The sequence below is a fragment of the Chelonia mydas genome, chromosome 5 (genome assembly GCF_015237465.2).
Source record: "Chelonia mydas isolate rCheMyd1 chromosome 5, rCheMyd1.pri.v2, whole genome shotgun sequence".
NCBI classification, from domain to species: domain Eukaryota; kingdom Metazoa; phylum Chordata; order Testudines; family Cheloniidae; genus Chelonia; species Chelonia mydas.
This window is the reverse complement of record NC_051245.2, coordinates 4,177,977-4,204,225: the sequence shown is the minus strand read 5'-3', so window position 1 is coordinate 4,204,225 and position 26,249 is coordinate 4,177,977. Positions and strand designations below refer to the sequence as shown.

General features: G+C 51.8%; 1 protein-coding gene across 9 annotated transcripts in view; it reads right to left on the bottom strand.

Annotated features, from left to right (window-relative positions):
* CNTFR (ciliary neurotrophic factor receptor) overlaps positions 1 to 26,249 on the bottom strand; it is a 457,782-nt gene that overhangs the window by 51,065 nt on the left and 380,468 nt on the right. For all 9 annotated transcript variants that reach the window (XM_037902783.2, XM_037902782.2, XM_037902781.2 and 6 more), the window contains 2 exons: positions 16,266 to 16,383; positions 14,750 to 14,916 (listed from right to left, as the gene is read on the bottom strand). In XM_037902783.2, the coding sequence (XP_037758711.1) occupies positions 14,750 to 14,916; positions 16,266 to 16,383 (285 nt within the window). The remainder of the gene's footprint in view (positions 1 to 14,749; positions 14,917 to 16,265; positions 16,384 to 26,249) is intronic.

The window sequence follows — 26,249 nt, the reverse complement described above, 5'->3', positions numbered from 1 at the left end:
GGCTCGGCCAATGCCGGATACTATGACCGCAGCTAGCATTGCTACCATTGTTTGTTTTGTCCATCTTAGGGTGGAAGCTCTTTGGAGCAGGAAAAACGGCTTAATTTAGGGTTGAAAAGTGCCGTGTACATTTGCAGCTATGTATAAATCAGTGTCACAGTTCTAGCTTCTCTGGAATATACCAGCTGGTTTGTCTGATGGACTGTTCAAGAAGAAATCCTTCATCTCCAATCAACTAATAACTTCCCAGAGAGATTCCAATGTGCAAGGCAGCCAGTCCTGAAAACCTTGTTTCCATCTGCACCACCACAGAGGAGGAACCTATTAACTAGCACAGGGGAGCCTACAGAAGTTTGGAACACTCTGGAAGACAGCAGTAAAGGGCAAGAAGGGGCAAACTTTGAAAGTCTAACAGATGCCAGCTTCAGATCAAGTGTAAAGTCTACAGCATAACTGCTTCCTATCATGCTGTATACATTCTCCAGCTTTGTAACTGGTTTAGATCTGTTCTCAGGATTTCACTGAGGAGATCTGCTATCTAGTGCTCAAATACTATAGTGAGGGGGCCCCGACCGACAGACAGACAGACAGACAGGCAGACAGGGCAGGGGTTGAGGAGGACAGAGTTCAGTTCTGGGCACCCCCTTGCCAAAAAGCTATTGACAAGCTGAAGGGAGTTTAGCAAAGAGCAACCGAAATGACTGGGAGACCTGCAGGGATTGCTGTAGGAAGAACAAAAGGCATTCTTTTATACACATTAAATCAACCAACTGATCCGCTAAGAGGACTCAGCCTCGGCTCACGACCGATTTGCAAGCAGTAAAAAACACAAAAAGAAAATATAGCAAGCACTGTAGAGTAACAGGGTGAAATGAAGGACTTGCCTACCCAAGAAAGTTATACTGGGATAAGGTAAAGTGTGAATTTAAACTGAGATAGTTCTACTGGTGTAACCCTCTGAGGACACTCATTCTCGTATAAGATAATGTTGCTTGGGAAGTGGTTTAAGACAGAAAAAAGCTACTTTTATCCTGGAATAAGCGTGTCCCCAAAGGAAGTTATACTGGTATAACTATAGCCGTTTAATTACACTGGTAGAACAAGTGGGAACCCCTACCATTTCGATCTTTTATAATTAGATTGTACAAAACAATAACAAATGTATCATAGGGGACAAGCCTGCATTGTTCTCCATAGGGATGGGCTGGATTGAACCCTATGGGGACATACGAACCACATGGTAACCATTTAGGTTGTAGAAAAGATTGACCTTTCTAACTGACCAGGAGCATTCTTGCTAGCATTCAAACAAGTAGATATCAAACAGGGGTTCTGTGATTTTTGCAAAGACTTTGCCATGTTTATGGAGGTACCCTGAGTCTCTCATTTGATGTCTTTGGTTTCGCGCCTTCAAAAAATGTCAGTCATCCAGTCAGAGAGCAGAAACAATACCACGTAACTCAGGTAACCCACTTCATGCCAGCAATGAGAAATGAGGGGTAGACCAGAGAACAGTGGAAGTAGTAAATGAATCACTTAGCTCACAACTAGTGCCTAGGCCAGGAGGAGTTCACATAAAATGTGTAGCACCCCATTTCAAAGGCTGACCCAATTCATTTAAAACAGACTCAAAATCCCTTCATGGATAATTCACTGGCAGAAAAACGGGGAAAATTCATCATATAAATAATCCTCAGCAAAAAAGATCTATTTACCAATTGCTACTGGCCCAGTACTTCTAAGAGCAGCAAGGGCAACACTGGAGTGGCCACGTAAATTTCCTTCCCGTGTTTTCATTTCCAAGCTTGCCATGCTGTGTGAACTCCCTCCTTTTCAGAGAGCCCCTGCCCCGGTCAGACAAACTTGAGCTTTTCAGATCTCACCCCAGCCAGTCACCTTGTCATATCTCAGAAATTAAGCAGTCCGGCCCCATCAGTCACGGAAAGGAGGAACTCTCTGAGTAAAACCAACGTGCTGCAGGAAGTGGAACTGACGAGGCACTCTGTGCTGTCAGTCAGTACCACAGCACACTGCACTGTCCGAGCCACCGTCTTTCAACCGAACGGTAAAACCGATCACTTAGGATCATTCAATATCCCGGGGCATTTTTCACAAGAGTAAGGGTATTAAACTCCACGGCTTGGCCAAATTCCAGTCTAGGTCTTTTAATTTTGCCTGCCTAAGTAGTTTAAATTGAACTGACCTGCTGTGTAGGTTGTTACAGACCCATCTGTGTAGCACGTGAGCACCTCACAGACATTAATACCGGATCCTCACAAAGCCCCTTGGAAGTAAGGAAGAATCATTAACCTCACTGTACAGCTGGGACACAGGGAGATTAAGTGATTTCCCTAAGACCACACAGGGGGCCTGTGGCAGAGTCAGGAACTGAACCTGGATCTTCCGGCTCAGTTCAGTGCCTTGACTCCAAGGCCATTTTGCCTCTCTCTGTCCTCACATTATAAATTGCTGCTCAACGTGGCCGGGCTACCATCTGAGAGGTGGCTGTGTTTTGGGGGGCGGTGAAGTCTCCCTTGCGTATAATCTGTATGCCGTTCTGCAGAATGCTCTGGTTTCCTTTCAGGTCGAAGGGGTCAGGGAACGCCTGCCCTTTCAAGTGCCGGGATTGCATTTGAGCATGTTATCGCATCCGAACGAGCCGAAAATGTCTTTCCCTTCCTTAGGTTGGTGGCCTGCACTCCGCTGTTCGCTTGGAACTGCGTTTGCCTTGAATTGCTTTTGATATGCGGAATAATTAGCACCAGCAGGATGTTACATTTTTAATGCCGTGTATTTTCTTTTGATAACTTGCCCAAGGCTCCCATCAGAAAAATCGCGGAGGTGAGGTGGTGTTTTTTTTTTCCCCCCTCCCCTCTTTTGCCTGAAGAATGCAAATACCATCTGTCAGGCTGCTTTAAAGCTGTTAAAACACAAGTCAGGATTCAGAGAGGAGCTGTTCGCTCCCCCTCCCCCACATACAGCAAACGTGAATGACAGTGCTGGAGTCTCTTCTCTATCAGAATGATGTTTGTACTCGTGAAAGGCTCTGGCAGTCCCCACTATAAGCAAAGGACAAAGTGTCCTGTGGGCAGAGGCCATGCAACTGTCCTCCAGGCTCACTCCTCACCCCAGCTATGGCCTGTAGGGATCACTTCTCCACGGCCCATTCAGTAATTGGCTTCCAGTGAGAAGGCCACTCAGGGCCCAAATAGCGCCTATCAGGATGGGGGTCATGTGACACTACACCCCATATTCTTCACTGATATTACGATATGATATGATATGATTAATACATAATGATGTATTTTATGCAAGATGGGTCATGTGAGATATCATTGGAAAGATTAAGATTTACTGAATCTGATTATCCTGTTTGTATGCATGTATCATTTTTGTATCTGAAGTTAGGAATATTGACTATGTATCTGTATTACAAATCTGTTTTCACCTGGGGAACACCCACTAGGCAAAAGACTGTCAGTCTAGATGGCTGGCTGGGAAAGGCCCATTCAAGTTAATGAACCATTAGGGAGAACAATAGGCCTAGAAGAAGCTTATTTCCCACCTGGGGGTCTTCTTGAGGAAGCTACAAACAGTCTCCAAGTCATGGCAGCTGTGACACTATAGGGACAGAGACCAAGTCACCTGGTGCTGGTCTCCATCTTGGAATACCAGTGTTTTTCTACTGACTGGCGTGGGAACCAAGCTTTGAGACAAAGGGTTCCCTGCCTTAAACAAAAGCTATATAAGGCAAGGGAGTGATATCACTGTGGTTCTCCACCCAAAGAGACTCTTGAAAACACCGAAGGAACAGAGGCTGAACTGGGGGAAGTGCTGGACCCAGGCTAAAGGGATTTTTAGCCTGTGAAAGGAACACCTGGGGCTTTTAGCTGTAAGCAAGTGCAGCTGGCCTCTTAGGAATCTCTGCAGCCTGCTTGAATTATAATTTAAGGAAAGAAGTTGCTACTCATATACAATCTCTTTAGTATATTAAACTTAGTTTGCGTGTTTTGTTTGTTTGCTAGGTAACCTGCTTTGATCTGTTTGCTATCCCTTATGATCACTTAAAATCTATCTTTGGTAGTTAATAAACTTGTTTTTTCTTTATCACAAGCCAGTGTGTGGGAGTCATAACTTGGGGCAGAAAGCTGTTGCATATCCTTCTCCTCATTGAGGGAGGGGGCTAATTTCATGAGCTTATGCTGTACAATTCCCTGTGCAGTGCAAGACGGTATAATTTTGGGTTTATACTCCTGGTAGGGAGGGGCGTGCACTTGAGCAGCTGGGCAGTTCCTTAGCTGTAGCCTCCCCATGCAGAGCTGATCACAGCGTCTGTATGTACTGCAGCTGGGTGTGTCCCTACCTGTATGTGTGTGGGAGCCTGGGAGAGGGCTTGGCAGGCTGGTCACAGCAGTACAGTGTAAAGGGAGCCCAGGATGGTGGGTCGGGGGGCTCAGTGGTACCCCAGGTCCAGGTGGCACCCCGGGGGGGAGGGGGAAACCTGTCACAGGTCGGATATCTGTTGAGAGCTGGGCTCACTTCACAGCTGGGCCACCAAACCACCAGATAAGGGTAGCAGCTTGTGGATGCTGGTGACCCGCCAGCGAATGGGCCCCCCATGCTGCCTCTCTAAGGCCAGGCGAGAGTCACCGGTAAATACTGTGGTTTGTTATGCTCAGCCAGCAGGTGAGGAGTCGACAGGGGGTGAACATCCCAGCATTTTCCCTTCAGGAAATGGAGCAAAACTGCATGTTTCTAGCCCCCCTCCCCTAGGCAAAGTAGGTCCTAGGTCCCCTCCCTGCTCCTGTCGAACCTGGCTAATTTTTCTGCCCAGACATGATGCTTTTGGTCTGTTTTACCATGGAGGGGGCAGGGAGAGGGAGTTTCCTCGCACGACGCTCGGCCAGACTGGGTGCCAGAGGGCGGGGAACACAGTCATAGGCTACGTCTACACTAGGAGCTTGGGGTGTGACTACCAGCTTGCACAGACATCCTGGTGCTAGGTCTCAGGGAGCGAGTGCACTAAGGACTGCAGTGTAGCCACGAGGGCACGGGCAGAGGCAGCGGTGGCCCAGGCTAGCCACACCGAGTTCACACCCACAGGGTTCAGGCGGGTTTGTGTTCGGCATGGCCAGCCTGTGCCGTTGCTTGCCGTGTTACCCCAGCTACACTAGCTCGAAGAGAGCTAGCATGAGTGGGTCTGCGTGAGTCGGACTCGCAGCCCCAGCTCCAAGAGTACACACAGCCAGAGTCAGACCTCCTGTCTCTCACAGGCCCCCAGTCCCACCCAGCACCCGCCCACTGAACCCGACGCCCCGCCCGTCAGTGCAGGCACAATGGCGGCTTGCCTTAGACATGCCGGCTCCTTTGCTTCACGGTGTTTCCCAGCCAACGACCAGCAGTTCCTGACTCCTGCATGGAAACCATAGGCTGAACCAGGAAGCCATGAGATTCAAGGCCCTGCCCACCCCCACCTGCCCCACCCCGCACAAGAGGGAAGCTCTCGCTCCTTTCCTTGGCACTTTAGGGTACGTCTACACCACAACTGAAAATCCACAGCTGGCCCGTGCCAGTTGATGGGAAGGTCCCAAAGCTCGGGCTGCAGCCTGACCCCTGAACATCTAACACTGCATTTAAACAGCCTCTTAGCCCAAGCCCTGTGAGCCTGAGGCAGCCGGCCTGGGCCAGCCGTGGGTGCCTATTGCAGTGTAGACACACCCTTCGTGTCCTCTGGAGGCACAAGTGGAGTCATCCAGGCAGCCCTATCAGAGTCCAAGCCCTTTCTGATGAGTAACCTCTGGCTGTCCTCCCCCTGCCCAACCCAGAATGTACTGCTCTTCACCCTCCCCAGGGAGAGGATCCTTTTGAACTGGATCACACGCTTACGGCAGCTCAGGCATGGGCTGGCTCCTTCTCGTCCCGTTGTAAGGTCTCGCCAACATGTCTCTGCCTGCTCACGCTGCCTACAGGGACTTCGGCGCTGCCAGGATGGATCAGACCGGGGGCCCGTCTAGCCTGGTATCCCTGGTGATGGGACAATCTTCCCACAGGGGAAGTTTTCTCCTGAGCTGCAATAGCTAATGGTCAGTTTATGGCCTGAGGGTTTATAGCTCCCATGTTCACTGTATCTAGTCCCTCTCTGTGTGTCTCTGCTCCAAGGCCTCCACCTGCTCCCCCGGCCCACTCTCACTGCTCCCACCCATGACCCACTCCCTCTCTCCAGGCTCTCTCCCTTCTCTGCTGATGGCACCTGTCTGTCGGCTCCCACGCTCCTTTGGGGCAAGGAGCAGGGGCGTTTGGCTTGTGGAGCATGGTAAGGGGCACATCAGACACCCCGGCTCCTCTCCCCATTCCTGGCTGCCCTGAGCTCCAAGCTCCTCTCCCAGCCTCAGCGAATACTGATACCTTTGCAGAAAGCATAACTCAGAAAACCCTTTCCAGGCCAGAGAAGGGAGGACAGCAGCCCGGATTCCTTACTGAGCAGAGACAGGGGCCAGAGGGTTCGAACACATCTTGCAGCCATCATTTAAAATGGCAACACAGAGTGACTCCTTGCAGCTGGATGCTAACAAGCGGCGTTATGTGACCGGCAAGTGAGGCAGCAGCAAAGGACATCAGAAGAATGTGCCAGTCATTTTCCACTCAATTAGAGTTCATCTTCTGGGCTTCTGGGGAGGGGGTTTTCTGTTGGAGACTAGAGCAGGGGAGGGGGAGGAAGCACACCAAAGAAGGTTAGTTCTTCCCAGGGCTCTGGCTGTTTAGATGGGCCCCATCGCTGGTGGTCTGACAAGGAAACAAGTGCCAGACTTGCTCCATGCTCAACTGAGATTCAATTCAATTCCATTCAGAGGGAGTCAGGGAGAGTCTGCTAAGCTCCTGAATGTGTGGCTGGACTTCTCGGGGGAGGAACAGCCTTTAATCTGAGGCTGCATCTGAATTTACTGCTGGCTGTGTCTACACTAGAAGTTTCTGGGGCCACAATTCCCAGCGGGTGCAATATCAGTGGAAGCTCTAGTATATACAGTGCTCAGGTGTGTTTACCTCCACCACTCAGACGAGGGTTAGATGACAATGGCCTATCTAGACTAGGACAAAAAGGTGGATTTTTTTTAGGAACATAGGACTGGAAGGGACTTGCTGGGTCATTGAGTCCAGTCCCCTGATACCACGGGCAATCCCATCATATCATCCTGTTCATAAATTTATCAAACTCCATCTTCAAACTAGTCAGGTTGTTTCCCCAAACTACGCCTAGTAAAAGGCTTCACTCCTCATTCCTCTGATGGGTAGATACCTCCTTCTAATTTTAATCAAGTTAGTTCAGTCAGGGTAGTTTAACCCTGTTGAAAACCCCACTGAATAAGAACATTAGAACGGCCATATTGGGTCAGACCAAAGGTCCATCTAGCCCAGTATCCTGCCTTCTGAGAGTGGCCAATGCCAAGTGCTTCAGAGCAAATAAACAGAACAGGTCATCATCAAGTGATCCACCCCCTGTTCACTCCCAGCTTCTGGCAAACAGAGGCTAGGGACACCCAGAGCATGGTGTTACGTCCCTGACCATCTTGGCTAATAGCCATTGATGGACCTATCCTCCAGGAACTAATCTAGTTCTTTTTTGCTACCAGTGTGGATACATTTCAATGCCTTTCACTCAATTTCAGAAAGATATAAAATGTGGATTTTAGCTAGAACAGTTTAGCGTGTGCTAAAATTCAATGGCTTTGTCTTGACTGGAGTTTTAGAAGGCGTTAATTAGATAGAGCTAGTTAATATCACAAATTTAAATCTCAGTCTAGATAAGACCATTCTGGTAAAAGCCTAGGAGCCCTCCTGAGCCTTGTTTACACTACAGCTCCCACAAGTGGAGCTTTTCCTGTGGGCTGCCCTGGGTCTGAACAATTCTGGTGATGAAAAGGCCAGTCAAGGAAGAGTTGAGTCCTGCAGTGACGTGTCCTAACCTAGAAGTGGGAATGGCTAGGGACAGGCCAGGAAGAGCAGGTAACCAGCTACCTGAGCTTATCTCGCACTGGAGCCACTTTCCACACCAGACAGACAGTGCGAAGGTGCATGACGAGGAACAAAATGTTTTACATATCATAGGCTGTAGGGCTGGAAGGGTCGTTGAGTCCAGCCCCCTGCCCTGAGGCAGGACCAAGTAAACTAGACCAGCCCTGACAAGTCTTTGTCTGCCAGTGACAGGGATTTCATAATGTCCCTTGAAAGCCCATTCCAGAACTTAACTCCCCTTAACATTAGAAAGTTTTCCCGAATATAAAACCAAAATCTCCCTTGCTGCCAATGAAGCCAATTACTTCTCGACCTACCGTTAGTGCACATGAAGAACAACTGATCACCATCCTGTTTATAACAGCCCTTAACATATTGGAAGACTGTTTTCAGGTCCTCCCTCAGTCTTCTCTTCTCAAGACTGAACATGCCCAGTTGTTTTAACCTTTCCTGATACTCTAGGTTTTCTAAACTGTTTATCGGTTTTGTTGCTCTCCTCTGGACTCTCTCCAGTTTGTCTGCATCTTTCTTAAAGTGAGGCGCCCAGAACTGGACACAGTGCTCCAGCTTAGGCCTCACCAGCGCTGAGTAGACATCCCCCCTTTTTTTTTTGAGAATGTCATGTGGGACTATGTAAAAAACCTTACTAAAATCAAGATATATCATGTCTACTGCCCACCCCGCCCCACCCCTATGCACTAAGCCAGTAACCTTGTTGAAGAAGGAAATTAGGTTTGTTTGATATGATTTGTTTTTGACAAGTCTATGGTGGCTAACCTTATTGTCCTCTAGGTGCTTACATACTGATTGTTTAATAATTTGTGCCAGTATCTTTCCAGGTATCAAAGTTATGCTGACTAGTCTATAATTCCCTGAGTCCTCTTTGTTCCCCTTTTTAAAGATAGGTACTATGTTTGCCCTTTTCCAGTCCTCTGGGACCTCACTCGTCCTCCACGAATTCTCAAAGATAAGTGCTAATGGTTCCAAGATTGCTTCAGCTAGTTCCTTAAGTACCCTAAGATGAGTTTGATCAGGCCCTGCTGACTTGACTATTACCTCTAACATATGTAACTATTCTTTAACCTGTTCTTTCCTATTTTGGCTTGTGTTCCTTCGCCCTTGTTGTGTGCTATTAATTGGTCCCTGTTAAAATAGGCGTTAAACACCTCAGCCTTCTTGATGTCACCCATTATTAGCTCTCCTTCCCTACTAAGTAAAGGACCTACACTTTCCTTCATCTTTCTCTTGCGCCTAATGTATTTAAAGAACCCCTTCTTCATGCCTTTTATGTCCCTTGCTAGGCGTAACTCATTTTGTACCTTAGCCTTTCTGATTTTGATTTGCTTGATTTGCTAAATATTTATTTAAAGTAAGCAAGCTCTTTGAGGCCTCAGAAGAGGCCCAATTTGGGTGATGTAGGAAGGTTTGAGTAGGTTCTCTGCCGATGACTTCCTCCCATAATTTCTCTGCCATCTCCCCAGCTGCTTACTTACTCCTCACTGGGGCATCTATCACCTTACACTCTGCAAGTGTAAACATATTGTTTCTGTAGATGTTCAGGCTAGAAGGGTCAGTATGATCAGCTAATGGGACTTGCTGCATAACACTGGACATAGAAATTCACCCAGTGAGTCCTGCATTGAGTCCAACAACCTGTAGTGGAAGTAGAGGTCACCTTAGTTTAAGGAGCATGTCTTTTAGAAAGACCACCAGTTTTGATTTAACAACTCCAAGTGATGGAGGAAGGTAAGCAGCAGGATACGGACCCTGGACTTCAGGAAAGCAGACTTCGACTCCCTCAGGGAACAGATGGCCAGGATCCCCTGGGGGACTAACATGAAGGGGAAGGGAGTCCAGGAGAGCTGGCTGTATTTCAAGGAATCCCTGTTGAGGTTACAGGGACAAACCATCCCGATGAGTCGAAAGAATAGTAAATATGGCAGGCGACCAGCTTGGCTTAATGGTGAAATCCTAGCGGATCTTAAACATAAAAAAGAAGCTTACAAGAAGTGGAAGGTTGGACATATGACCAGGGAAGAGTATAAAAATATTGCTCGGGCATGTAGGAAAGATATCAGGAGGGCCAAATCGCACCTGGAGCTGCAGCTAGCAAGAGATGTCAAGAGTAACAAGAAGGGTTTCTTCAGGTATGTTGGCAACAAGAAGAAAGCCAAGGAAAGTGTGGGCCCCTTACTGAATGAGGGAGGCAACCTAGTGACAGAGGATGTGGAAAAAGCTAATGTACTCAATGCTTTTTTTGCCTCTGTCTTCACTAACAAGGTCAGCTCCCAGACTGCTGCGCTGGGCATCACAAAATGGGGAAGAGATGGCCAGCCCTCTGTAGAGATAGAGGTGGTTAGGGACTATTTAGAAAAGCTGGACGTGCACAAGTCCATGGGGCCGGACGAATTGCATCCGAGAGTGCTGAAGGAATTGGCGGCTGTGATTGCAGAGCCCTTGGCCATTATCTTTGAAAACTCGTGGCGAACGGGGGAAGTCCCGGATGACTGGAAAAAGGCTAATGTAGTGCCCATCTTTAAAAAAGGGAAGAAGGAGGATCCTGGGAACTACAGGCCAGTCAGCCTCACCTCAGTCCCTGGAAAAATCATGGAGCAGGTTCTCAAAGAATCAATCCTGAAGCACTTAGAGGAGAGGAAAGTGATCAGGAACAGTCAGCATGGATTCACCAAGGGAAGGTCATGCCTGACTAATCTAATCGCCTTTTATGATGAGATTACTGGTTCTGTGGATGAAGGGAAAGCAGTGGATGTATTGTTTCTTGACTTTAGCAAAGCTTTTGACACGGTCTCCCACAGCATTCTTGTCAGCAAGTTAAGGAAGTATGGGCTGGATGAATGCACTATAAGGTGGGTAGAAAGCTGGCTAGATTGTCGGGCTCAACGGGTAGTGATCAATGGCTCCATGTCTAGTTGGCAGCCGGTGTCAAGTGGAGTGCCCCAGGGGTCGGTCCTGGGGCCGGTTTTGTTCAATATCTTCATAAATGATCTGGAGGATGGTGTGGATTGCACTCTCAGCAAATTTGCGGATGATACTAAACTGGGAGGAGTGGTAGATACGCTGGAGGGGAGGGATAGGATACAGAAGGACCTAGACAAATTGGAGGATTGGGCCAAAAGAAATCTGATGAGGTTCAATAAGGATAAGTGCAGGGTCCTGCACTTAGGACGGAAGAACCCAATGCACCGCTACAGACTAGGGACTGAATGGCTAGGCAGCAGTTCTGCGGAAAAGGACCTAGGGGTGACAGTGGACGAGAAGCTGGATATGAGTCAGCAGTGTGCCCTTGTTGCCAAGAAGGCCAATGGCATTTTGGGATGTATAAGTAGGGGCATAGCGAGCAGATCGAGGGACGTGATCGTTCCCCTCTATTCGACACTGGTGAGGCCTCATCTGGAGTACTGTGTCCAGTTTTGGGCCCCACACTACAAGAAGGATGTGGATAAATTGGAAAGAGTCCAGCGAAGGGCAACAAAAATGATTAGGGGTCTAGAGCACATGACTTATGAGGAGAGGCTGAGGGAGCTGGGATTGTTTAGTCTGCAGAAGAGAAGAATGAGGGGGGATTTGATAGCTGCTTTCAACTACCTGAAAGGGGGTTCCAAAGAGGATGGCTCTAGACTGTTCTCAATGGTAGCAGATGACAGAACGAGGAGTAATGGTCTCAAGTTGCAATGGGGGAGGTTTAGATTGGATATTAGGAAAAACTTTTTCACTAAGAGGGTGGTGAAACACTGGAATGCGTTACCTAGGGAGGTGGTAGAATCTCCTTCCTTACAGGTTTTTAAGGTCAGGCTTGACAAAGCCCTGGCTGGGATGATTTAACTGGGACTTGGTCCTGCTTTGAGCAGGGGGTTGGACTAGATGACCTTCTGGGGTCCCTTCCAACCCTGATATTCTATGATTCTATGATTCTATGACAATACACCACAGCCCTGGGCTAGTTGTTCCAACTGCTGTTATTAGGATTTATTTGTATTACGATAGTGTCTAGGAGCCCTAGTCATGGACCAGGACTCCATTGTGCCAGGTGCTGTACAAACACAGGACCCACAGGGTTCACAGTTACCTCACTGTTAAGATTTGGTGCTTTATTTCCGGTTTGAATTTTTCTGAATTTAGGACCACACAGGGACCAAATCCATCTTGGCGTGAGAGCAAGCAACTCAGCTGAAATCCATGGAGTTGCACGTGCTTACACCAATCATGGATTTTGCCCACCTTTCTCTCTCCCAGACCTGACATATCCACTGCATCAAATGCATTGACTGAACACTGGGAACATCATTTACTTGCTCCCATGGCCTAATAATTGATGGTGCATTCGTGAAACCAACAAATTATTTTACTTGTTTCTGGGCTTGTTTCTCTCTGTTGTTTTTTAAAGAATATTGTTTTGGTAAAACACATACTTCCCCCAAGCCTTCTCTCCCAACTCAAATGGAAGAAAACTTGAATTTTGATGGAAACCGAAGGCAAGCTGGTTAATTCTTGTGTTTACATTTTGGGTCTGGTTTTGGCTCGAACCAGAAACACAAGAATATCTGTGGTAGTTTCATCTTAATTGCTCCATCCAGCAGGTTATGACAAAGTCTGAGATGCTCCTAGACTCAGCCAAAGCTTTTCTAGACCTAAACAGACAGAATCAAAGCCAAATGGAAAGTGTGATACCACTGATGATGTCATTCATCTGTGGGTTGTACGGGGCTTTGGGTTCCCTTGAGATGAGGGACACTAGAGATTCACAGATACTAAGGTCAGAAGGGACCATTATGATCATCTAGTCTGACCTCCTGCACAAAGCAGGCCACAGAATTTCACCCACCCACTCCTGCGAAAAACTTCTCACCTATGTCTGAGCTATTGAAGTCCTCAAATCGTGGTTTAAAGACTTCAAGGAGCAGAGAATCCTCCAGCAAGTGACCCGTGCCTCATGCTACAGAGAAAGGCGAAAAACCTCTAGGGCCTCTTCCCATCTGCCCTGGAGGAAAATTCCTTCCCGACCCCAAATATGGCAATCAGCTAAACCCTGAGCATATGGGCAAGATTCACCAGCCAGATACTACAGAAAATTCTTTCCTGGGTAACTCAGATCCCACCCCATCTAATATCCAGGTTCCATTCTTTTTGGGCTCTTATCATGGCCCCCAACACTGTGGCATCCATGTGATTATGACCATTATTACATTTAGAATAGCAACAAGAGACCCAGTGAGGGGTGAGGCCAGGTGCCACCATGTGGGTCAACTGGCTCCTGAAGCCCGGCTGCCTGCTCAATAAGGATCCATTGTACATTACAGCTGGGCAGGTGGCTGGCTGAGATTGCTGCCGAATGGGCAGCTGGAGTTACCTATGAATTGTGGACACAGAACTTAGCACAACAGGGTGCTGGTCTAGGATTAGAGCTCCTACGGGCTAGGATAATACACATAAATAATAATGATATCACAGCTAATCCTCCTTCTCCTGTGTGCTTCTGCCACCCAGCTCTTGCCTTAGATGAAGATTGTGCATTTACTGGGCAGGAATGGGCTTTTATTGTTTGCCTGGAAAGCACCCAGCACGATGGGGCCCTGGCTAGATCGAGGCCTCCAGGTGCTAACGCAGTGCACATGCTCAGTAACAACAGCCTGTCCCACTTCTCTGCTGTGGTTTTGGTGGCTGTTCCCTCTCCTAAGAGATGTCTGTCTCTCTCCAGGTACCTAATACCAAACCACACGGAACCCGAGACAAAGGAGCTATTTATCCATTGCTTTACGGGAACACAACTCGGCCTATAGGCTTTTCCTGAATTGCTCATTGTGACCATCTGTTGCTCATGGCAAGTGATTGGGCAGCCGAGTCACCCGGCGCACTATTATTTCCACTCCCTGACTGGATGAGTGAAAATAGGGATGGAGTAAGTCTGGTGCAAACAGCAAACCCCTCTTTTCATGCACCAGTTCCCTGCGGGAACTTCTTTCTCCCTGCTCAGAATGGGAGGTGGACAGTGGCGCTGCTCCAAAGGAGGCCTGCTTCCTGCCCCAAGCTGCATCTGAGTGGAAAGGAGCTGAGCGTGCATTTTGGGGACTGCTCTGACAGCTCAGTTATCTCCTTTGATCCCGGCAGCCCGAGATGGGAAACGAGCAACACACCAGGCTGTAAGCTGGGAATCAGATGGCTCGGGGGCCACCTGTTCAAATCTTGCTTCGCTCTGTGGTGACCACATGGCATTGTCATCGGACACCTGTTTGGTGGCCTCACTAGTGGTCACAGCTAGGGCTACCAACCCGCCAGGATTGACCTGGAGTTTCCAGAAATTAAAAGATTAATCTTTAATTAAAGATTGTGTCATGGGATGAAAACCCCAGGAACACGTCCAACCAAAACTGGCAAAACCTAGTCACAGCCCGTGTCCTAAGCAAAACACTCAGTGAAGCATCATTTTAGTCGGCATGGACTCTCTTTCCAACAGCAGAGGAGCCAACGGGCTATATGGACCATGGAGACCATACTCCCTTCTCCTGACTTGAGGGAGTCCCTCCAGAACATGGGTAGGACACATCCATGCTCTGCCCTGGATAATCTGTGGATAACAAAGGCTCTGCTCCAGTGCTGTCAACCGGGCACCTCTCCCCAGCACTACCACCCAGGAACTAAGGCAGGCAGCCTCGTGCCACACTAAGAACCAGTCAAACCGCCTGCCCGGCTCTGAGAGCCCAGCGCCGGCCGGGGAAGTTACCTATAGCGAACTCGTCAAAGGTGATTGTGGTGGCGTTTCTGCCCAGGGCATTCGTGACTGTCAAGGTCACCTTGTACTTCACCGTGGAGAACAGCTGGAGATATCTGATGTGACACCTGTTTTTGGGGAAAGCGTCTTTCTCACAGACCAACTCTCTCGGGCCATGCCTGTCAAAACCAGAAAAGAAGAGAAAACAGGCATTACCCCGAGGATCAGCACTCAGCGGGACAGGCTCACTGGGGCCCAGGATTGGTGCCATGCTGGCATCCCTGCGCTCCAGCCTGGCCTTAATTATCATGCCTCTTCTCTGCTCAGACCTGCCCTCAGCCTTAGGGAGACTCGTCACTCCTCCATCTTCCCCTGGGCGGCCCCCTCTTTGGCTCAGACCTCAGGTGCACCGTCACAACTTCTGCCTGGATCCCGCCATCACCCCGGTGCGAAGCTGCAACCCCACCTCCCGGGGCTACAAGGTGCCACGCCAGCTCCAGCACCCAAGAGGTTACCTCCTTCCAAAGGGGATGCCCCAGGCTCACGTGCTCTGCATGACTTTAAACCAGCGGGAAAGGGGAGCTTGTGCTGATTGACAGCCCTGGAGCCAGAAACCCATTGATTCATCCACAGAACAAGGCCAGTGGGCAGCTGCAGTGCAAACTTCCCTATGCTCCCAGCTCCACCTGGATGCGGAGAGGAGCCAGCAGCTCCCTGTCCATACGCAGGCAGGGTTAGGGCCAGTGTTAATCCTGATTTGGAGTGGAGTGGACTCCTCCCTGTGAGGACGGAGATTACGAACTAATTTCACACAGGCCAGCCGGTGGCCACCTCACAGGAAGCAACCAGCACCGGAGAGCTGAAGGGCTGCATTCCCAGTTCCCTCATCCGCCCAGCCCCGCAGTGGCACTGCTGTCTGTGATGGGAGAGTCTGTCCCTTGGGCAGTGTCTAGGGACCACCACAAGTTCTCCGTGGGCCCCTGCGGGCAGGTACCTATGTGATCGTATAGGAATTACCAGAAGCAACACAGAAATGGATGACGCTTACCCCTGCAGCGCCAGCTGCGTTCCAGCATACAATGCAGGCCAAGAGGGCTGGGGGAAGCCTAGCGATGTGATGGCACTTGGCCAAGACAAATGAATTTAAACCAGAATGGCTGGCAGGTGAATAGCAGTTGGGAGCTATTTCCCTATGTGGAAAAGGAGGTGGTGTGGACTGGCCCTGATGCTCAGGAATAGGATCTGAATGGGCTCAGGGTGACTCAGTTAGGGGTCACATCCTGCACCAGGACGCTGGTTTGGATGTCACCGGAACGTCACTGCTGTGCACAGCTGGCTGGCTCATTTCTGGGACATGCAGCAACACCAGGGTATCTCTTAGGTGCTCTGTGTCTGTGGTGTGAACCTGGGGGCACTCCAAGGAGCGACTCCAGATTTATTCCAGATTTGGCCCTCAGCCCAGAGACAAAATTGCCCCACGCAAAGATGCACCTCTCCCCTCCCCGCCCCCCGGGGCCCAGGCACTTACATGACGGTGATATTGAAGGTGTTGGGGATGTACGTGGGACTGGGCAGGTGCCAACTGCAGTAGAATCCCTTGGGGTAGTTGTTGGATCGACACATCAGCACTGGCTCCTTGGGCGAGGCTGCCGGGAAGCAGAGACCTAGATTACTAACAGGGACGTCCTCATCACTCTGGTCTGTGCAATGGAGGAAGCGCGGAGAGGTGGGGACGTGCTGAATGCAAGAGGATTTCACTGCCATAATTGTGCAATGGAAACTCTGACCCAGGAGGACCTCACAGGCCCAGGCAAAAAACCCAACCCCGGCCATCCGGCTTCTAACTCTAAAGACCTCCATGTGGCTTCCTGTATTGCTTGGGAGGGCCGGATTCTACGCTGCATCAGAACCTGGCCAGCAGACCACCCACAGGAGGCATCCCTAGACCCGGTTCCCTAATTGGTGTGTCTACCAGCTGGCTGCGAGCCCTTAGAGAGGGCATAATCCCCGGAGCAGACGCACTGGAGGTGTGTGTTAGCCCTGCAACTTATCACTGCCAAAGCTGTGCAACTCACACACACGCTTTGGGAGCTGGGCCTAGGACCCTGGGGCTTCTGCTACCAGAACAAAAACTTCCGACACATGAGCAAAAGGAGCTCTCCCTTAGCTGGTAGCAATAATAGGTCTCTTATCCTCTCTGTAGAACACACACACACACAGAGATAGTACATTCCAGCTTGTCTCGGCTGGACGTTATTCTCATGTAATGGACATAACAATCAAACACTACCCATTGGCCAGTGACACACTCCAACGAGACAGAAGAGATTCACAGAGGTCAAGGCCAAAAGGGGCCCCTGCGATCCTCCGGCCTGACCTCCTACAGAACACAGGCCAGAAGACATCGCTCGGCGACGCCTGCCGTGGTCGGATTTCTTCTTCCCCTGCTCTGACGTCAGCTTTGAGAACATGGGCAGCCCACCAGGCTGAGCCACGTGCGTGCGATCGATGTGTTATACAAAGACGGCATGTGTGCAGAGAGGGTGGTGGCTACGGGGAAACTGCTGGAGCCCAAATTTCATTGACCTGTTCTGGGGTTGAACTGTTTTCTGGGCCAGAGTGAGAAACCCCAGAGACCCGCTAGCACCCATATTTAATGGAGAGTGCAGAGCCAGGGAACATCACACCCAATGACTATTATATTCATGCACGACCCCTGTTAATGCCCTCTCCAGGAGGAGCGAGCTTTACTGAGTAATTGCAGAGTTTCAGTTCTGCAACCCTCATCCATCTCCCCACCTCTGCTTCCCTCTTGGTGCCTGATGGCTGAAATTAGATGGTAAGCGCTCTGGGGCAGGGACCTCATCTTCCCATCCCCACACCTCACACACCTGCGGGTGGTGCAAAACACAGCACCAGGTGTGCTGTTACGAGCTCTCAGGCACAGTGTCTGCAGCTGTCTGTGCCCAGGGCAGCCGTCACTTGTGTTTGAGACCATGTTGTGCCTATGGGATAGCACAAGGACTGTCCTCTCTGGACAGCGTGTTCTGGCCAGACCCAGAGGACCCGGTGGGAGCATGCTGTTCCGTCTGCCTCACATTACTGGGAGATTTGCACACCAGAGAGAGCCCGAATGTGACAATGAAAGCACCAGAAGCATCAGAGAGCATGTCCTATCTAAAGAGAGGGAGGAACTGGGGCCACGCAGCTTAGGAGAGAGGGAAAAGCTGATGGTCTGTAGCAAACAAGAGGGGCAGGGATCATGCAGGCTAGTTAAACGGGCCAAGACAGGGGGAAATGCAGGGTATGCGTCAGGACCAGTCTGCGTCAACACTTTGGTCAGCAGAACTGTTTTACCAAGGACAGCAGAAAACCCGGGTCATGTGAGAGAGGAATGTGCGTACGCATTGGGCCAGGAGAACCCCTTCCCCTGTGCTAAGACCTGTGGCTTGGCCGTGGCTTCTTCAGAGGATTAGAGACGTTTCAGATGGGAAAGGTCTGACCATAGTTCACCCATCCCTAGCACAATGGGGGCTGGGCCCACGACTACGAAACCACAAATAATAAAAGCAGTGAAGCTGTAGCCACGTTGGTCCCAGAATATTAGAGAGACAAGGTTGGGCAGATAATACCTTGTATTGCAGAAGTTGGTCCAACGAAAGATATTACTTCACCCACCTTGGCGCTCAGATAATAAAAAGTCAGAGTACATGAGCATAATGGTCCTTTCTGGCCCTAAAAAATCTGTATCTATGCACTTTGCTGATATCTAAGCACCTGCCTATGCAGGTCTAGACAGCTCAGGTGTTTAGGTGGTATGCCAGCATGGATGTACACTTCACTCTATAACTTGCTCCCACTGCAACAGAAACAGACATAGATAGATTTTCTAATGCTTTGTCTAGTTGACCTTGAGAAGATCCAAGTCCCGGGGCTCCCACCTCTTCCCTGGGGAGCAACACCACAATCTACTACAGCTTGCTGTCAGGAAGGTCTCTGATATACATCAGCCCTGATTTGTCATCTCCTCAGTCCTGCTCATATCCCTGAGCATGACAACGAAGAATTCCTAGCCCTCTTTGAGTAAAGACTGTCTTCCATAAGCAAAGAAGAAGCAGCCAACATGGCCTCTACTCAACCTACCATCCATCGCTCCCAAATAGCCGCTGACCAGGGTTAGACCCCACTGCACACGTCAGCATTGGGCTCCCAGAAACACATCAGCCCAACACCCCACCCCGCTCAGGCCACCCCTTGGAAACAGAGTCCAGAACAATGATGTTCAGAGCCCTCCGTGTGACTGGTCACAGCGATGAGAGAGACGCCTCGCCCACGACCATCGTGATCTCCCCTGGCAGCGCCGTTCCACTGGGACAATGGAACTGCCAAGCCGTAGGGGGACTCGTGAGCATGGGACTTGGGCCCCAGGCCTCTGCATTGGAACTCATTCCCACTATGGACCCCACGCAAACCCTCTGCAATGTCTTCGCACACTCGCACCAATGTAAATACACAAACACAGTCACAAGCCTTCTACGCCCGTGGAGCTCTACCGCCTCCCGGTGAGAGACGGAGGAGGGGAAAAGGCTCTCGTCATTTCTAGTTTACACGGTTCAGGAGGTGTTCAGTCACTTTAGGGACGGGGACTGATGGACAGACAGGAATCCTGGTGGGACCTCCAGTCCGCAGAGTGCCTGCGAAGAGGCTGTGGGTGTTGATTTGATCTCACCCATGGGGAAATCTGGCCAGACCCATCTCCCTTTGGGGTCACCTCCCATCCTGGGATGCTCCTGATTCTCACGGGTGTGCGCCAGGCCCTGCAAGGTGGAGTCTGCAGCATAGACGACGACTTCCCCTCTGCCCAGTGGGTGCTCCACCCCCTGCCCTGGCCCCGCCCCGTCCTGCCTCTTCCCGCCCCTGCACTGCCCCCATTCCACTCCTTCCCCCAAGTCCCCGCCTCCTTCCCCAAGTCCCCAACCCTTCTCTGCCTCCTGCCCTGAGCGCGCTGCATCCCCGCTCCTCCCCCTCCTGCTGGGAAAGTCCTAAACCTCACCAAACAGCTTTCAGGTGGGGGGGGGGGGGCGGGAAGCCCTGGGAGGGTGGGGGAGAAGCGGGGACGCAGCGTGCTTGGGGGGGCAGAGGGGAAGGCGAGGCGGGGGAGCTTGGCTGCCGGTGGCTGCCGAGCACCTGCTAATTTTTCCCGGTGGGTGCTCCGGACTCGGCGCCCGTGGTCTGCAGGTGTGAACAGGGCCCTGAATTCACAGGGAGGCCGACACCCCTTCTCTGGGTCTGGACGGGGGAACGTGGCAGCTCAGCCTGGTGGGATGCCGAGAGGGGTGACGAACGTGGCGAGAGCTGCTCCTGCCTCCCCATCCCGTCCCTGGAGGCCTCGCCACGCCATATGCACAGAGCCAGCAGACTGGCAGAGCTTCACGAAAGCACCAGCGTTGCACAGGACATCACCAGCCTGGCAGGACGGGTTTATGACCACACACATTTCAGCCTCTCTGTAGATAATAACTAACCACGATAACCCAGGAGAGCTGTTGGCTCCTGGTACATCGCCCAGCTGAGCAAAGGCTGGGTCTCCTGGGTGCGCAGCCGCTGGAGACCGTTTTGCTCACACTTAGCAGCGAGAGGCACTGCAAGCAGCTCCAGATACATTAAACCAAGCCGCCAATGGCTCTTTCTTTCCAGAGGGTGAAACGAGGAGAGACTCCCCATCCCCCCCGCGAGCAAATCGCTCACTGTGCCCAGTCCGGTGTGCAGAAAACGCTCCGGGGAAGAGACCAGCCTGCGCCCGCTCCAGTGACGGCTGGGGTGGCTTTCCACATGCTCCAGGCTGGCAGTCTGCATTGCAAACCAGAGCTGCTGTGGACGCCACTGACATTCTCCCAGGGAGAAGAAGAAGAATTTGCCCTCCTGTGTAGCCACTTCCAGCCAAAGAGAGAGAGGGAAACTGAGGCACAAGGAGCTGCAGCGGCTTGCCTGAGGACACTAACTAGGTCTCCCAACTTGCAGTCCCGAGGCCATCCTTCCCCCTGGTCTTCGGGGCGTTGTGTCTGTTGGGAGAAAGCAGCCCCTCAGCATGGCACAGACCTTGGCCAAAGCACGGAGGAGGATGGAGAGGGAGAAGAAACCTGCTCTGGTATAAGGCGTGTGGGTCTCTCCTGATGGCTATTTCAGCCCTCAGACAACAGAGCAAGGCCAGAGTCTGGGCAATGAGCCCCACGGCTAAATAATTCAAGCAGATCCTTTGCAGAAAACCAGTTCAGATCATCGCAAGGCCAGAGACGATGCCGAATTCCCCACCTCTCCTGCCAGTCCCTTAACCCCTTCGCGGCCTGTGGAGCTAGCACTTAGAACCCACGCAGCCGCAGACCGTTGGCACTACGGCCGCATGCCGCCTTTCTCAGAATCCCACCGGGGCTGGAAACAACCACCAAGCTAAAAACATGTGGCCCCTGAGTACCCACCTGATGAAGCGCTTAAGGAAGAACGGGCGAGGGGGGCTGAGGACCAGCCTGTTGTATCTCAGAGCTACCACATGGTGGTAGTAGCTCATCAGAACACTGTTACTTGGGTGCCACCGGCACATGGCCCACGGCATTCCACGGAGAAAAAGCAAATACACGGAGTTCTGAAAGAGGGCGGGGAAGCCCTAGAGACTGGGGTACCAGGGGGCTGGCAGCGCCCGCTGCAGGGGGTGTGTGCAGTGATGGAGCAGAGCCCAGAGACTGGCAGAATCCAGGGGCTGGGCTGGGGGACACACAATGATGGGCTCAGAGCACAGATGTTTGGGGTATCAGGGATGGGGGTGCCCTGGCTTTCCGCCCCTGCAGTGAGGATGTTTAAGATCCATTATTCATACGAAGAAGCTGATTCCAGCCGTCTCCTCTGTCTCCACACCGACACTGGTTCCTGCCCTTCTCATTACAAGCATCCTCTGCAGCCCTTCGGCTTTGACTCGATCCGCGCCCCACCTCCCTCCCCAGGCCTGTAGAGGCAGTCAAAGGCTAGAGCCGCTGCTCCGAAAGGACAAGCTTATGCACTGCTCAGCAGCCTTTCCACCCAGCCGCCCCTCACACTAGGCTTCTGACTCACCAGCATTCGCGTGCAGCCTGCAGTTCTTCCTTGGGGTATTTGTTCCTGGTGGGGGGGAGAGGTAGGGTGGCAGGGGACATCCGCCACTTAGGAAAAGCAAAGGGCCCAGCTAAATTCTCGGTATCCAGAGACAGCACCAGAAATGTGCCGGACACGTGGGAACCTGTCCGGAGCCGGATACAGCGTGAAATCACCCCGAGCCTCCCTTGCAGAGACAGCACAGAGGGATCCTTTGCCAAGAATTCATCCTCGGCTCACCTCGGCCTCATGGAGAGGCCCGCATGCTACCTGCACCACCCTGGAAGGTTGCCTGGCCTGCAAATATCATTAATTAATCTTTAACGAGACTTTAATTAGCCTATATGAAGATTATTTATCTCCTCTGTCCCGGCCGCAGGCCTTGTAAATTGGATCCAGCTATCAGCAATCTTTGCTAATTCCTCCATGCCCTGAAGACGGTTGGAGATTTGCAGGCTGGGCTTAGAACTTTAGTTCTGCTTTTCAGCAAGAAGGGAGGGCGTCTGAACAGCCTCGCTGCTGCATTATCGCTCGGCAGCCTTCGAAGGACTTGCAAATATTGTTAGTCTGTTTGTCTTTACAGCAACCCCCTTGAAAATCCTCTCCGTCTGCCTGCTCGAGCACAGAGGTGCATAAGCACTGTGTGCAAAGCAGGAAGAAAGGATAGACAGATAGATAGATAGATAGATAGATAGATAGATAGACGGGGGTATGGGCAGTGATGAGCTGCCAAAATCTTAACAACGGGTTCTCTCCTCACCCCACGAGGGGGTCGTTGCCCACCCCTGCCCCCCCGGGACTCCTGCCCCATCCAACACCCCCCCACGTTCCTTAACGCCCTCCGCCGCCAGGATCCCTGCCCCATCCACCCCTCTCCCCTGTCCCCTGACTGCCCCCAGAACCGGGCAGGAGGGTCTCATGGGCCACCTCATAATGGGTGCCCACTCCACCCCTAAGAGCCAGAGGGACCTGCCGGGGAGCGAGGTGGGGAGTCCCGGTGGTGCTTACCTGGGGCAACTCCCAGGAAGCATCCGGCAGGTCCCTCTGGCTCCTAGGGGTGGGGTAGCGTAGCTGGGGGGGGGGAGCAGGGGGTGTGGCCGCTCCCCCCACTGATCACATCAAAAGTGGTGCCTTAGGCACCGACTCCCTGGGTGCTCCGGGGCTGGAGCCCCCAAGGTGAAAATTGGTGGGTGCAGAGCCCCCACCGGCAGCTCCCTGCCCCGCGCCTGGCCCCAGCTCACCTCCCCTCCACCTCTGGGGGTGGGGTGGGGAGCTGTCGGTGGGGGCTCTGCACTCACCAAATTTTCCCCTTGGGGGCTCCAGGGCTGGAGCACCCGTGGAGTCGGTGCCTAAGGCGCCACTTTTGGCCGGGTAAATTTAGAAGCCCATTTAGAACCGGTTCTCCCTCGCGGGACCACCGGCTCTAAAAGGGCTTCTAAACTTAACAACCGGTTCTAGCGAACCAGTGACAGCCGGCTCCAGCTCCCCACTGGGTATGGGGATAGACAGATAGACAGATGTGTATGGGGGATGGAAAGAGAGGGAGAGATGTGGATAGGGTTGGTTAGATAGACAGACAGATATTGCCAGACTATCTTAGATCTCAGGTCCATCTAGTCCAGTATCTTGCTACCAACAGTACTCAGTGCCATCTGCTTCAAAGGAAGGTGGTAGACCCCTGCATGGCACATTTCCTCTGAAACTCCCATAATTTAGAGGTCAGCTCCTGCCCTGAGCCGGGAAGGGTTATGTTCTGTGTTCAAAATGTTTGTTAATTTTTAAAAAAATCATTACTATAACACTCCGGCGATCTTTGTGTTACACATGCCCAATCCTCCTCTGAATCCTGCTCAGCTCTTGGCCTCTGTAGGATACTGTGGCAATGAGTTCCATAGGCTAATGGTGTGTTGTGTGACAAAGCACTTCCTTTCGTCCGTTTTAAATTTGCTGGCATAAATTATCATCTGTCATGGGCTTGGGAGTTCTGTTACCAGGGAAATAAAAATAGATCCACATGTGAAGCTGGGGAAATGAGAGCCCATGTGACTTTCTCTGCATATCCCCTGCTGACAGCACAGAGTGTGTACGGCTGAATTTACGCAAATACCTTAATACAGCAGATAAGACTTTTTTCCTGTTTTTAAGCAAGGGGAAGAGCAACAAACTTTTGGAATGTCCTCTGGGCTTGGCAGCAGGTGGTATTTTTGGCAAACTCAGAGAGCAAAAGAGACTCAAGTCAAAGACAATGAAACGAGGCCGGTAACCCATCTGTGCAACTAAAGGGACATTTCCATATAAAACACTGTGGCTGCACATTCTGCCGGTGTACTGCCTTTTCTGATATCTGGGAAGGAAGCAAAGTGTACGCTGGCCTGAATATTATATAGAGCTGCCTCTCTTTGAACTCCTGTCTGTCCCAGAAAGCTCAGTGTTTAAGACAGCAGAATGACCCAGTGGATAGAGCACTGAACTAGGACTCAGGAGATCTGGGATCTATTCCTGGCTCTGCCACTGAGCTACTGGGTGACCTTGGGCAAATTGCTTCAGCCTCTTGTGCCTCAGTTTCTCCACCTGTAAAATGATGATAATAACCATGGTGACCTCCTTTGTAAAGCACTTTGAGAGCTTTGGATGAAAAGGCAAGAAGCAGAGTCTACAGCATCATATGACACTTGCGTGGATTAAAAGAAGTATTGGCAGTAATGCCAGCTAGGATCAAATTACAGGGGCAATTGACCCGCCTGTCTCAGGGAAGGCCGTGATCAGAGGTATGTCCCTCCTATGATGGAATCAAGGACAATGAGGTGCAGTGTGTGTGTTTGAGGTGAGGAGGGGTCATGCCTCCTTCTGAAGTATCCAACGTTAAAAGAGATAAGGAGACTGGACTAGATGGAGAACCAGTCCATGGCAGCGTGCCAGGAGGATGGATATCGAGTCAGGCGGAGCGCTGGTCCATGGTGGAGCATCAGGAGGAGGGATACCAGGCCAGGTGGAGCACCGCTGTAACCCACACACCTCCTGGATGCGGTGTTCTGTCCCATCTAGTGGCATCCGAGAGAGAGAGAGAGATTAATGAGTCTGTTCTAGAGCCTTAGCTAACAGTCGTATGCCTTTCAGCTCATGCTGTAGCGGCTCATGCATTTAACTCCAGAGGTCCCCTGTTCAATCCCGCTCACCAATAACCAGGGTCTGTCGGCGTCACAAGTTGGGGCTCATCCAGGATTTCAGCTGGGAAGTCTGAAGCACGGGACGCGCTTCCTCCACTTGCGGAAGTATGTCACCCACCCACCTTCTGGGTGTGGTGTTCTGTCCTATCTAGTGGCACTGAGACCACTGAGAGAGAGATTAATGAGTCTGCTCTACAGGCAGTTGGCTTTTAGCTCATGCACTAAACTCCAGAGGCCGCAGGTTTGATCCCGCCTGCCAATGACCAGGGTCTGTCGGTGTTACACCAGTCTGTGGTGGAGCGCCAGAAGGAGGCATACCAGGTCAGGTGGCCAGTCTGTGGCGGTGTGGCAGGAGGATGGATATCAGGTCAGGAGGAGTGCTGGTCCGTGGTGGAGCACCAGGAGGAGGGATATCGGGTCAGGTAGAGCACCGGTCCGTGGCGGTGTGGCAGGAGGGGGGATACCAGGTCAGGTGGAGCGCCGGTCTGTGGTGGAGCGCCAGGAGGAGGGATACCGGGTCAGGTAGAGCACCGGTCCGTGGCGGTGTGGCAGGAGGAGGGATACTGGGTCAGGTGGAGCGCCGGTCTGTGGTGGAGCGCCAGGAGGAGGGATACCGGGTCAGGTGGAGCGCCGGTCTGTGGTGGAGCACCAGGAGGAGGGATACCGGGTCAGGTGGAGCGCCGGTCTGTGGTGGAGCACCAGGAGGAGGGATACCGGGTCAGGTGGAGCGCCGGTCTGTGGTGGAGCGCCAGGAGGAGGGATACCGGGTTAGGTGGAGCGCCGGTCCGTGGCGGTGTGGCAGGAGGGGGGATACCGGGTCAGGTGGAGCACCGGTCCGTGGCGGTGTGGCAGGAGGAGGGATACAGGGTCAGGTGGAGCACCGGTCCGTGGCGGTGTGGCAGGAGGAGGGATACAGGGTCAGGTGGAGCACCGGTCCGTGGCGGTGTGGCAGGAGGAGGGATACCGGGTCAGGTGGAGCACTGGTCTGTGGTGGAGTGGCAGGAGGAGGGATACTGGGTCAGGTGGAGCGCCGGTCTGTGGTGGAGCACCAGGAGGAGGGATACCGGGTCAGGTAGAGCACCGGTCCGTGGCGGTGTGGCAGGAGGAGGGATACCAGGTCAGGCGGAGCACCGGTCCGTGGCGCTGTGGCAGGAGGAGGGATACCGGGTCAGGTGGAGCACCGGTCCGTGGCGCTGTGGCAGGAGGAGGGATACCGGGTCAGG